We start from the raw sequence: 12,428 nt of genomic DNA, 5'->3' as shown, positions 1-12,428 counted from the left end.
AAGGACACACTACCACCAAAACATATTATTAGTAACATATTGAATAATTTAAAGCATGTCACTAAAACTCGCCAATAAATGAATAAAACCTAGTTTGAGGAGCTACCCTCTTGGATTCTTTTTGAGTTTTTAAGTTAAAAAGAAAAAAGCACAGCCTAGTGAATTTTTTTAGCTGTTTTGTTTTGACCTTTCTAAATATCTTAGAAATTAGGCTGAAATGTGATTTTTATCGGCTTGTAAAGTTTCTTATCTTCTTGTGTCATTCAGCTCAACGGAGACTCTCAGGCAAAAGTACAACGGATTCTACGGTTGATTTCTGGTGGTGGATTGTCCATAACTGGATCCCATATCTTGTGTGGAGACTTCCTCTTCAGTGGTCACACCGTTGTGCTGACACTTACTTATTTGTTCATCAAAGAATGTGAGTACTAACTCATTCCCACTCTATTGACCGCTGTAGTGGGAGGGATCCCTGGGCCCTGAAACTTATGGGAACTCTTACCCTTTGGGCTTGATAGCTATGGAAGGTACAGGTGTGTGAGTGTGTGAGAGTATGTGTGTCTGAGTGTATTTAATTCATTCCAACTAGGCCTATGTGATTTGAACATGGGAGACTTAAAACTTGGCCCTGGATTCTCTAACATTTAATCTGGCTCCAGAATGTCTCAGTCCCTCATTAGAACCTCTCAAGGTATGAAAAGCTATTTTAGTGTTGGCAAATAGGTGTTAAGTTTATTACAAACAGAATCAGTGCACTGGAAAGCTGAATGTAAATGACTTATGAGTGTGAAATTTCCATTGTATGAAACTTCCATTCCATCATTCCAAATAATTTGATGTTTTCCCCTTTTTTTAGATGTTTTCTTGTCCCATTTCAGTTTCACCATTTTCCAGCTGACTTCTGTGCTTTAATAGGCATCTTCAAAAAATATTTTGCCAATATTGATCATTTCTTCATACAAAACATGGAGGCAAGAATGTGAAGTATCTTTCCATATTTATACACTTAATTGCCATTATACAAAATCTTTATGGAGCCCAGCAGCTTTCATGGCTGGCATGGTGCCTCCTTCATCATGGGAGCTGTGTTTCAGTTAGCTGCCCAGCAGATCCCATTGTTGTAGATTTCTGAGGTTCGATTTATGTAGACCCATCACCTCAAAGTCCTTTCAAAGTAAGTGATACCTTTTCCTTCGTTTTTGCAAAGCTGGTCAGGTTAACCTTCACCTTTAGTTCCAGAATACTCCATATTGTTTCTTAGAACTTTATCTCCACTTTCTTCACCTCCTCAGCATTGTAAAGAGGCCTTTTGGCAAAGACCAACAAAAGGTTGCCTGCCCTTCTGTTGTCCTGCTTCTTCTACCCTCTCTTGGCCTGTCATTAATCCAAACAGGTTTAGCCTTACTTCATGGCAGTATGGACATCACAGTTTATCTGTCAGTGGCACATAAGTGAGTTCTTGTCCCCATAGGCCGCCTGGGGTCTCAGGTTTCAGTTCCGCTTTGAGGGCTTTAGGACAAAGATTTGAGATTATTTGCAGTAGAGGAAGTCTTTTTTTTTTTTTTTTTTTTTTTTTTGTAAGAATTGTGTAGTTTGAGGTGTTTCCTTTGTAAGTGCTACACACACACACTTAGAGTGGGGAGAGTAGCATGTTAAATGCACAGGCTTCATTATTCCTGACATAAGGTGGAGGCCGTTCTGGACCTTTCCCCTTATTTCTGTCCTCACATTTCTACCAGAGGTGGTAATGGGGAGGAACCTGAGTCTGTTTCTGCACCGATATCGGGGGTTGTCTCTTCCTTCAATGTCAGTTATTTCTCATATGTAGTTATTGGTTCTGATGAGCCAGTAGAGAGATCTGTGTTGTTGATGACTCTAACTCTAACTTTTGCTGGGAAGAGTTCCACCAGTGTGTAAGATCAATTATTTTCTAGTCCAGAGGTGGACTCGTGCTATAGGAGTTTCTCTCTAATCTGAGAATCATAGAAAACTTAGAGAAGAAGATGAGGGTGAGGCAGGGAGGAGCTGCATGTTGGAACGAAGCCATGGTGAGTTGCAAGTAATGACAAGAAACACCCCAGGAAACTGAAGGTCAATTTTAGAAAATAACTGAAGACCAAGTGATGCTAACAATAATAGCAAATAGACATAATACTCTGTGCCAGGCACTATTCTAAGTCCTTGATGCAAAATAACTCATTTAATCCTACAGCCACCCCATGAGAGCAGCACTGTTTTCCCCTTTTTCAGAGAGGACACTTAGAGAGAGTGACTTCCCACGGTCCATAGTTGGTAATTGGAGGATGGGATATTCAACCTCAAGCAGGCTGACTCTAGAGGTTATGCTATTAATTTCTTGGGTCTCTTTAGAATATTTGGGAGCCCAACTTGTCTGATCTTATAAAATTGCTAAGGAACAGTCCAAATATATTGCCCATTATTGTTCTTTCTTTTACTTCAGGACAATAGCAAGGCAACTTGTGATTATTTTTATGCTCTGATAAAGGCTATGCAGTATGTAGAGATATTTTCTTCCCAAAACGTGATTTTGGCTTGAGGTTTCAAAAACTGTGTGAGTTAACATACAGCAGTGAAAGAATTACATCCTGATGTTTCTAATTTTTGGTGAGGAATGAAATGGCAAATCTGTGATGCTAAGTACAAACCCAACTCTAGCATCAGTTCTGTACATGGACAGAGCATTCCACGTTTGTGCCCGTTTCCTATGCAATTAGGAAAAACAGTCACCTTCTAAGTGATGCCCTGTGTTCTGGTTCAGAGTAAGCAGTGGTCCCAGATGGTTTCTTTGAGCTGTCTGCTTCTAGAATCAGATGCATCATTCATATATTTTTTTGTTTTCCTGCCTTTTGATCTGTTTGGTCTCTTTCCTTGTTTGCCTGGTTGTCATGAATAGATTTTAATTTAGTCAAGAGAACAGATAAAAACATGGGACCAGGACCATTTTGTGGGCTTTACACAGAGGGGAGCTTTACACAGTTGTGCAACTATTTCACTGAGGCCTAGGTTCCTTATAAAACTATAAAACTGGCCTGAAGAAATCAGCCTAGCTTTTAGTACCAAGTGCCTTGCTGGTAGAGAGGGAAAAACTCCCTCCCTCCCTCCCTCCCTCCCTCCCTCCCTCCCTCCCTTCCTTCCTTCCTTCCTTCCTTCCTTCCTTCCTTCCCTCCCTCCCTCCCCCTCCCTCCCTTCTGTCTTTCCTTCCTTCCTTCCTTCTTACCATGCTACCACACAAAGTCCATTGTCTGTATGATTCAATGTCTGTAGGGCTTGGATCCCACACAGGCAGTGGGGTGAATTAATATTTGTGTCATCCTCTTTCAGCCTGATGTTATTAATCCTATGGTAGAATGGGAAAGCAGAAAAGTTACCACTTTCCCATTTCTATTTCAAAACAATTTATATTAAATCTTTTCTTTGGTTCAGCCAGCCAGTGTTCTCAGTTAGTGAGCAGTGGTCCCAATGTGGTAGCATAATTGGGAATACATTTTTATGGAAGAGCAGTGTTAGTATTTCCAGACATTCTTAAAACTTCATTTTCAATTCCACAAGTGCTAAATGACCACTCGGCCCATCTCTTTACTCCTTTTATACTTCAGCTTTGCTTCTTGTGGATAAACAAATACAAAATTGTTCTGGTTTGCCCAAACATTTTTAACTTCTAAGGTAATAAGTACCAGATGACCTTATAACCAAAGGGAACTGAGCTGCTGTGAAGCTTCAGAGAAGGGTGGAGTCTGTGGTTCTGCAGAATGCATATTTCGTGAAATCTCCAGATTTCTAAGAGTTGGTTCAATTTTGAGTACTCTCCACCTAATGGAACAGTTATGGGGCCTGGATGTGGCCACCAGGCTGTAAAGGGTAAGGCTTCTTCCAGCTTTAAAATTCTAGGAGTCTATCCATTGTCTGCTAGAAGTCTGTGCCAGGATGAACCAACTGAGAAGCGATAAGGCGTGCATGCAAAAATTAAACAGCAGACTTCCAAATGCAAACAGGCTTATAAACTTCCTGTTATACTTGAAACCAAAAGAGCAACAGCTATTTCACCAAAAAATATTCTTCATTTGAATGATACCTGATTTCGTGTTTATTTCATCTGGATTTCTGGAAATGGATTCTCTTGGCATTCTACCATTGTGCTGTACTTAGAAATAAATGTCACTATGAATGTAAACACAGTTAAATATGAAATAAATTTGTTAGATTATTAACTTTGTGAGTTAATAAGGCTTTAAAATAGAAAAAAAAAGACACAGCTATTAAAGAAAAAGAAAAAAGGGAAAGTTATTAGAGATGAACTAGAGGTTGCTGCCTGTGTCCTCATCACTTGTGTGCGCGGGCTGTGGGGTGTATGATCGCATTTCACCTGATGAGTGCTCTGGTTCTCTCCTCTAGCTAATCAATATAATGACCTTTTTACTGGACTCGCTAGGAGAAGGTTAAAATCCACAAGTGAATGAGCCAGAACCCTAAGCTTTACATCGGGAGTGTTTCATAGTCACGATTAGCAATAACAGTATGAAACTGCTGAGAAGCAAAATACTGTTGGCCACAATGCCATTTTTCTCCCCCTGGAGAAATCAAAGTACGTTTCTGTAAGACCTGAAATTACTCCTGCTTTCTTATTTTTCCCTACATTTTCATTGACAACTACCCTTTCTTTTGACCCCTCCTGCTTTTCTTTCCAGTGGGATCTCTTCTGTGAGCCAGTATGAGCCAATTCCAACCAACCTGAAAAACAATTCTTTTCTCTTCCTTATTGAACAACTTAGCAGCGGACAAGGCCTAGAATACCTAGGGAGTGACTGTTCCCCAATGAATGACTATGAGACCTGCTCCCGGTGGTCCCCTCCTTCTCTCTTTGTACCTGAGCAAATCCCGGACTGTTCACAGTGACTCATTTTGGGTTAATCGGTTTTCTTCTTCCAGTGACTTCCTGACCTTAGATTATTCTACTTAAGGTCATTAACATAGACTGTAATCATTAAATTCATCTCTGGGAATCTTACTAACTCTATACTTTTCCTCCCGTCTAGATTCACCTCGTCACTTCTGGTGGTATCATTTAATCTGCTGGCTGCTGAGTGCCGCCGGGATCATCTGCATTCTTGTAGCACATGAACACTATACTGTCGACGTGATCATTGCTTATTATATTACAACACGGCTGTTTTGGTGGTACCATTCAATGGCCAATGAAAAGGTGAGAGCAGTGAAATTATCCTGGGATGATTTTCTTTTCTTTAAATGCAGTGGCCCCCTTTTCATGCAGCGGGGGTTCAGGTGGCTTAGTGGGAATAGCCACTGTCGCCACCCACTTGTGGGGTCTGGGTCAGTTCACTGAAACGTATACCTATTACTGCTTCTTAAATGATGTCACCAATATAAATGACATTTAAGGATAAAAGTGCTGTATAATTATGGAGCATGGTGTTTTACTAATTCAACTAGTCAATACCAGAATTGAAGCAGTATAAATGCTAAATTAAAATGCAGGAACCTTCTCTGTAGAAGCGTCATGGGGCAGCCAGGTAAGACATGCTCCCTGCCTTCAAAGAACTGAAATTTTGAGGCAAAGACAGAATCTATTTTAAAAAGGCAAAATAAGCAGTCCATGAATTCCTGGATTTGGTCTGTCTTTCGGTGATACTGTGCTCTCTGGCTTCCCTTCTCGTCCCTTCCTTATTTGTTGCTGGTGCCTTCCATTCCCAGATGACCTTTTCTTCTTCTCCTGTTCATGTTGAAGAGCTAGCTCAAATGCCACGTCTTCTGGGAAGCCTTCCTAACTCCTGCTCTCTTCCTGTCATCCCAATATGGGAAGGCTCCTCCCCTTCTATGTGTTTTCCTAGTCTAGGTGTGTGTGCTTGGTGTAGGAGAGTGAGTCTGCAGGGGCGCCTGGGTGGCTCAGTTGGTTGAGCATCTGACTTCAGCTCAGGTCATGATCTCCTGGTCTGTGGGTTCGAGCCCCATGTTGGGGTCTGTGCTGACAGCTCAGAGCCTGGAGCCTGCTTCGGATTCTGTGTCGCCCTTTCTCTGCCCCCCCCCCCTTGCTCTCACTCTGTCTCTCTCAAAAATAAATAAAACATTTTTAAAAATTTTAAAAAAGGAAAGAGCATGAGTCTGTGTAGTCTAACTTACCTTTGGATAGTCTTGCCGTATTGTCCAATGCATGTAATTTGTGAGCAGTTGAAATATGCCATTCCCTAAGGGTCTAAATCGATTCTCGTTTAGTGGTGTCCACTGATAGATGCCTCTTTTGGGGTTATTTTGTCTCTAGTTCTACTTCCCATTTTATGAACTTTAATTTTCCCCTTCCTTATACTTCCGTCTAAATGTCTATTGGCAGCACCCCACCAAAACCTTCACCTTTCCTCTTAAATGTGTTCCACCCTGCGAGCTTGCCCTGCACTCTTCCATCTTCCTCCAGCCTACATCCACCTGCTCACACACCTTTACAACTCTTCCTCCTGGCCCACTCTCACATCCGTTCCTGAATCTGCACTCTTATTGGGACTGCAGGCAGAAGAATTTGCATGAGCTGGAGCAAGGGGGGAAGGGGGCTGGGACCAGAAACATGTCAGAATCAGGGAAAAGGCGCAAAGACAATTACTGCCTTGTGATCCTGATTCTGCTGCTTTCTCTGTTATGGTACAATGAATGACAATTTAATTAAGAAAAAAAAATGGGATACAAATCATGAAAAATAGGTCTCATTTTCCTTTTTTTTTTTTTTTTTTTTTTTTTTTTTTACCTTTTTACAGAACTTGAAGGTCTCTTCACAGACTAATTTCTTGTCTCGAGCATGGTGGTTCCCCATCTTTTATTTTTTCGAGAAAAACGTACAAGGCTCAATTCCTTGCTGCTTCTCCTGGCCACTCTCCTGGCCCCCTGGCTGCTTTAAATCCTCGTGCAAAAAGTATTCACGGGTTCAGAAAATCGGTGAAGATAATGAGAAATCTACCTGAGGAGCAAAACAAAGGCATCAGCTCTTACACCAAAAGAGTTAACGCTGTAACCAAAGGTATAGTTTTGGGTTTTTATTTTAGAAGAACTGACTGGTAAAGGAAGAAGTGGACCAAATTTTGTGTAAATGATTAGAAAGATGAACGAAGTATTACCCTTTGACTGCTTTTCTGATTCATCCTGAGAAAGGTATATTCTCCTGCAGCCCTTCATTCATTGGTGACAAGCCCCCCCACTGGGATTTTACTAATGAGCTTCTTAAAGAGGTGCCAAAGAACATACTATTCCTATCCTTATTCTTTCTCCACTAAAGCCCTCTACAGAATTTTTTCAGGATTTTTTTTTTTTCTCCAAGGTCAGAAGAATTTGTTAATGTTTTAAATAAACTATCTGGATATATACAGCTACTGTGTAAATAGAATTACCCAATGTTGAGAGTGGTTTTAGTATTAGGTTTATTAATGAGGGGGAGATCCATGGTTAGGAGTAAACTGGAGGTGAACTTTGTTTCCACTTTGTCATGGGGAAGGTCAGGGTCAGGTCTGGGAATGTGCACTGCTGCTACCACCCCATGCACTATGTATCACTTTTACTTTTTTTAACTGATACTTATATACACACACACGCGCGCGCGCACGCGCACGTGTGTGTGTGTGTGTGTGTGTATAGATATATATAGATATATATACATATAGGAAAGGTGATCTAAGTAAATATGGAAGTATTTGACACATCTCACAAATTTTATGTGTGTGTAAATATTTCCCCTTAGAATCTCTATGGCAGATACACAGGACGCCTGGAGCTGTTTCTGCTAAACAGGTGGTCCTTGAGTACACATGTATATGCTATCTGCCTGGTAGATACGCATCTGGTATCCCTAGGGCAGTCAGCTGCTCCAGCACAGGCTGGAAACACATAGGTGTGTGAGCGGATGATCATGCCACTTGGGGAACAAGGCTGCATTTCTGTCCTGTCCTACCCTGTGGGAGATCTGTTTTAGAGCTGCTGGTTGGAACTCAAAAATGCAGTTGGCCACATTTCACTGCAGACGATTTCTTCCTAGTTACATTGTACTTTGTGGAAAAACCAAGGAGGAGTCCAAAAGTGTAATGTATCCTTGCCTTTTAGCAAGAGACTCAGCTTCTTATAAACTGGTCCTAAGGACATACGCCACAATTGAGTAATTTTACTTTGATCCTGAACTTACACCACGGTGCTGCACTATAACCTACTGTTGAGATCGGTCTGTTAGACAGTTACAGCTACTCAGTAAAAGGGGGATCATCGTTTCTAAAGTTCTTTGAGGTGGTGCAAAAAGAAGATGGATTTTTAAAAATCAGATCAGATCAATGCTGTCTGAGTTAATCTCTTAAAACTTCTAGTAAGTTTAAAAAAAGATTTATGGTTACAAAATCATCAACACTAGGTCAGAAGACAGAGAGGCCAATGACGCCAGTGAGGGGGCAGTTACATTTATATCGAAGGTGAAAATTTCCCTCCGCTTAAGAATGAGAAATATCCTGAAATTTATCATTATAAACTGGTTTGCCTTGATTTGATACATAAAATTGACCTTCAGATTGCTTGAGAGAAGCACAGCACAAATTTTTCAGAAGAGTCCTTATTTTTGGTGCTAAAATTCTGTTTGTGTATTCAGTATGGCTCTTTCTCAATGTAACAGAAGAATCACTAAAGGAAAGGTAGTCGAATTCAAAGGGAGGAAGAAAGACATTCTTCATCCGATCATTTAAAACAAGAATTGAAATCCTAAATATCCTTGACAGGCTTTGAAATGCAAGGAGTTTTCAGGTATTTGTTATTAAATGAACCGATAAGAAATATATCTGTAGCTTCCCCGATGTGCTTAGCCATAATTCTGTATAACTTTCTCTTATTAAATATTGACACTTGTGATATATAAGGGGTTGTGCTTGAAAACAGAGTTTAAATTCCTGCTCCCTGATTATGAGCAAAAGCATGTGACACTGAAGCCTGGGTTTTTTGCTCCTTACATTGGAATAGTCCTTGAGCATCTGATTCATAACCTGATATACCTGAGAGCCTTATTCAACAGTGTGTTGGAAAACCTAATTTTCTGCAAATTAAAAAGGGAAAAGTATTTAAGATTTAAAAATCACGGTGTGTGGATTGCCAGAGACCCTTGAAACAGTAAAGCTTGCATTTTAGTCAAGTAATACAGTTTTAAAAAAACACATCACCTTTTAAAGAACTTTAAAAACCTCTCTGACCTCACATGTGGACACTATTGCTCACATGTTCTTTACGTGTATGTCTCATAGATGTCTAGTAGACACTAAGCATGAGGTTTGAAAATAAGGAGGGCAAATACCAAAGTTTCAAGATGGGAAAAGAAAAGCAGTGAAACTCCACTACATGTAGGAAAGCAAACTTGAGGCTTAAACTAACATGCCACTTAGAACACTTAAACAATTATGATCCTGCTTTTGAAACAATAAATTTTGGGAGCTCCTTTTCCTTGCTAATTACAGTACAAGATCTTATCCATTATCTTTGTTTTTGTAAACCAGTGCTCCTGTTTGAAGCTTTCCTTGTAATTTGGTCCTTCTGCACAATATCTATAATATATCATTCCTGTAAATTACTCCATATTTTTTCTAAATTCTTTCAAGTGGAAATGGATTCCTCTCAGGTTCGATTATTATTTTTTTTTTTTTTAGCTCCTCCACAGCTCTGAAAATAAAGCATTGTTCCCAGCTCCACCCAAACTAATTTTAAATTTGTTATTTAATTTTACTGGCATCTTAGGAAACAAGCTTTGCTGAGGAAAGAAGGCTATTTTGAGTGAGCCCAAGCCCCTGGTCTGGTGGAATGATGACATTGTGTAAGGTTCTTTACTGTATACCAGTGCCCCCTTGTGGAAATATGTTATATGACTTGGAACACAAACTTGCCACTTTTTAAAAGTAGATTTTCATGTTTTTAAAAGGCATTTGGTTGGTTGGCTGGTTGGTTTTTTGTTTTGTTTTATTTTTTGCCAATAATCTGAAAACATCATGCAAAAGGAACTTCAAGGTATGTTAAACCTTTCCCCAAGGGAAAATGTGCTTAGATCGCAGAGAGTTGCAGTTCTAATCTTTCATCCATTTGATCAAAGAAAATTTGAACACCATTTTACCTCTCATTGTCACAATCATTAATGTCTCCCTTTATAACTACCTATATACTTTGTTTACTTTGAAACACCAGGTTGGCTTTCTTATTTTTTATTATTATTTTTTACATGCTAGAGCCCATGCAGTTTCTGTTTTAATTAAAAAGTTCACATCTTGTTTCTTTAATATTTTGAACATTTCTTTTTAATTATTTGTTGTTTTTTGTTTTACACTGTAAAACCGATTAAAAATTTAAGCTGGTCTTAACACACTTACTTCTGTAGGAAGTGTGAGAAGGAATTTATTAATAAATGAGTTTACAAGTTTTAAATGAGCATATGATAAGTAATATGCCATGTGTTGAAGGCTTTTCTATTTGTATGTGTAAAGATTTCTGGTATTTTTTTTAATGTCATTGTGTTGCAATAATTTAACTCCTTTGACTTACTTGCTAAAAATATTTCTTCTATTAAGAAGTGCTCTTGACTTCAGTACCTAAACACTGAAAATCATGTCAAAGGTACCCAAAGATAAGTTTTTATACAGATATACACCTTATAAGTTCTCATTTATTTTATTACTCATTAACTATACTGTGTTCTAAATGAATCATGAGTGAGAATAGCTCTTTATTATGGAATTATTTAAAACTGTCCTTTAAAAGAAAAAGAAGAAACTGTAAACATAAGCTAATCTAGTTGCCAAGTTGGAATTCATTATTTAATTTACCTCCTATGCAATGATTAATGCTGCAAAATGTATGGTTATGTTACAGTATATTCACAAAAGATATATTATTACAAGATTTGAGAGGTAGCCAATTGCATTCTTTCGGAAATTTACTGTACTGTTTCAATGTGTTAAGTGCCTTGTTGTAAAGTAAAATTTTAAGTCTAGAATTCATTATTTTCCTGACATATTTTTCATTACGATATATACTGTATGCTATTGTAATAGTTTTATTAAATGCTTATATTTTAATCAAACATGTAAATTTCAGAAGCTCTTTTCTCCTACCTACTAGTACCTTAATCATTGGTCTATCATTTGGGATTTGCATTCAAGTTTTGTTTTGTTTTGTTTTGTTTTTTTAAGAGGAAATTATCTTCATTTAGAAATGTTTTCCATGCTTGTGCTTTGTGTTTGTAAAAGACATTTCAGAAGGAATTTAGGAGTGGAACTATAGTTTATACTTCTAAAAATGCCATTTTACATTTACATTTTAAGTGCCTAATTGTTAGTTAAAACTAATTTATGTTTCTATTTTAAAGAGGATATGTGTACTTGGTTTCTAATATCCTTGGCTTTGCTTTAAAAAAAATAGGAAAAAAAAAAAAAAAAAAGCAAGAGCCTACACTTTGTATTTACCCAATAAACCACAGTGACATCAACAGTCTTTTGAAAATTAGTATTACTGTTTCTTTTGGTTTAAAAAAAAATTATTTTCTGTAAAGATTTTAAATTTTTGTTTGGTTTTAAGTGCTTATTAAAACCACAAGAGGATTATTTTCTTCAAGCACTATTATTAAAATAAGGTGATAACCTTCAATTAATAGAACTGTAAGTAAACTGGAATGTGTTATTTTTTCCCCTGCCCTTGGATTTAAGGTGAAAAATAATTCCGAACAATATAAGGTCATTTATGGGAAGTAAAAAAATCAGCTACACACTCCATGATTCTGATTTACATTGTTCACAAAGGGACAGAATCATTAATTCGTCAAAGAAAACAGTCCTTTCTGTTACTCAGTCCTGAAAGAAATGTCATCCTCATGCTTTCACTAGTGGGACACTGAGGTGATGTCCTCTAGCAGACTTCAACAGTCACTGCTACCGTTGATTCCATAAGTTGGTTTTGGACCCCCTGATGAAAGATAAAGGCATGATGCCCCAGAACAGATTTAGTAAAAGCAGTTGAGTGGGGCAAGGGGAGTAAGATAATATGGTTCAAAGGTTAAGTTGTCAGATGTAGTTCAGGTTTTTTCTTTAGATTTTCCAGACACAATAGAGTACAGATCGGAATAGTCTCTCTGCCACGTGCACCCAAGCCTTGGATGGAAAGCTTATTTCACTGGTGATGCCGTCCTCCTGCGTGAAACACTGTGGTCTGCTGGTTGCACTGGGCATATGTTCTAAGACTACCCTCATCTAGAATGCATTACACAAGGAATTGATGTGATGCTCGGTAGGCCTTGACATCCAACATTTCCTTTTCTTCTAATAGATAAGATTATCAGAAGCAGGATACTGGATTATTCACTAATGTAAGTTAGAATAGGAATGGATTACGGACAGCTCTGTGTCTGCGTA

The 12,428-nt window shown here is 38.4% G+C and overlaps 1 protein-coding gene across 6 annotated transcripts in view; it reads left to right on the top strand.

The window, feature by feature from the left end:
- Window positions 1–7,609, top strand: part of SGMS2 (sphingomyelin synthase 2) — an 82,513-nt gene extending 74,904 nt beyond the window's left edge. For all 6 annotated transcript variants that reach the window (XM_042984069.1, XM_042984068.1, XM_015536975.2 and 3 more), the window contains 3 exons: window positions 268–421; window positions 5,055–5,221; window positions 6,780–7,609. In XM_042984069.1, the coding sequence (XP_042840003.1) occupies window positions 268–421; window positions 5,055–5,221; window positions 6,780–6,983 (525 nt within the window). In that variant the 3' untranslated portion in view covers window positions 6,984–7,609. The remainder of the gene's footprint in view (window positions 1–267; window positions 422–5,054; window positions 5,222–6,779) is intronic.
- The last annotated feature ends 4,819 nt before the right edge of the window (window positions 7,610–12,428 follow it).

The sequence above is a fragment of the Panthera tigris genome, chromosome B1 (genome assembly GCF_018350195.1).
Source record: "Panthera tigris isolate Pti1 chromosome B1, P.tigris_Pti1_mat1.1, whole genome shotgun sequence".
In the NCBI taxonomy this organism is placed as follows: Eukaryota; Metazoa; Chordata; class Mammalia; order Carnivora; family Felidae; genus Panthera; species Panthera tigris.
This window is presented reverse-complemented; position numbering and strand designations above follow the sequence as displayed.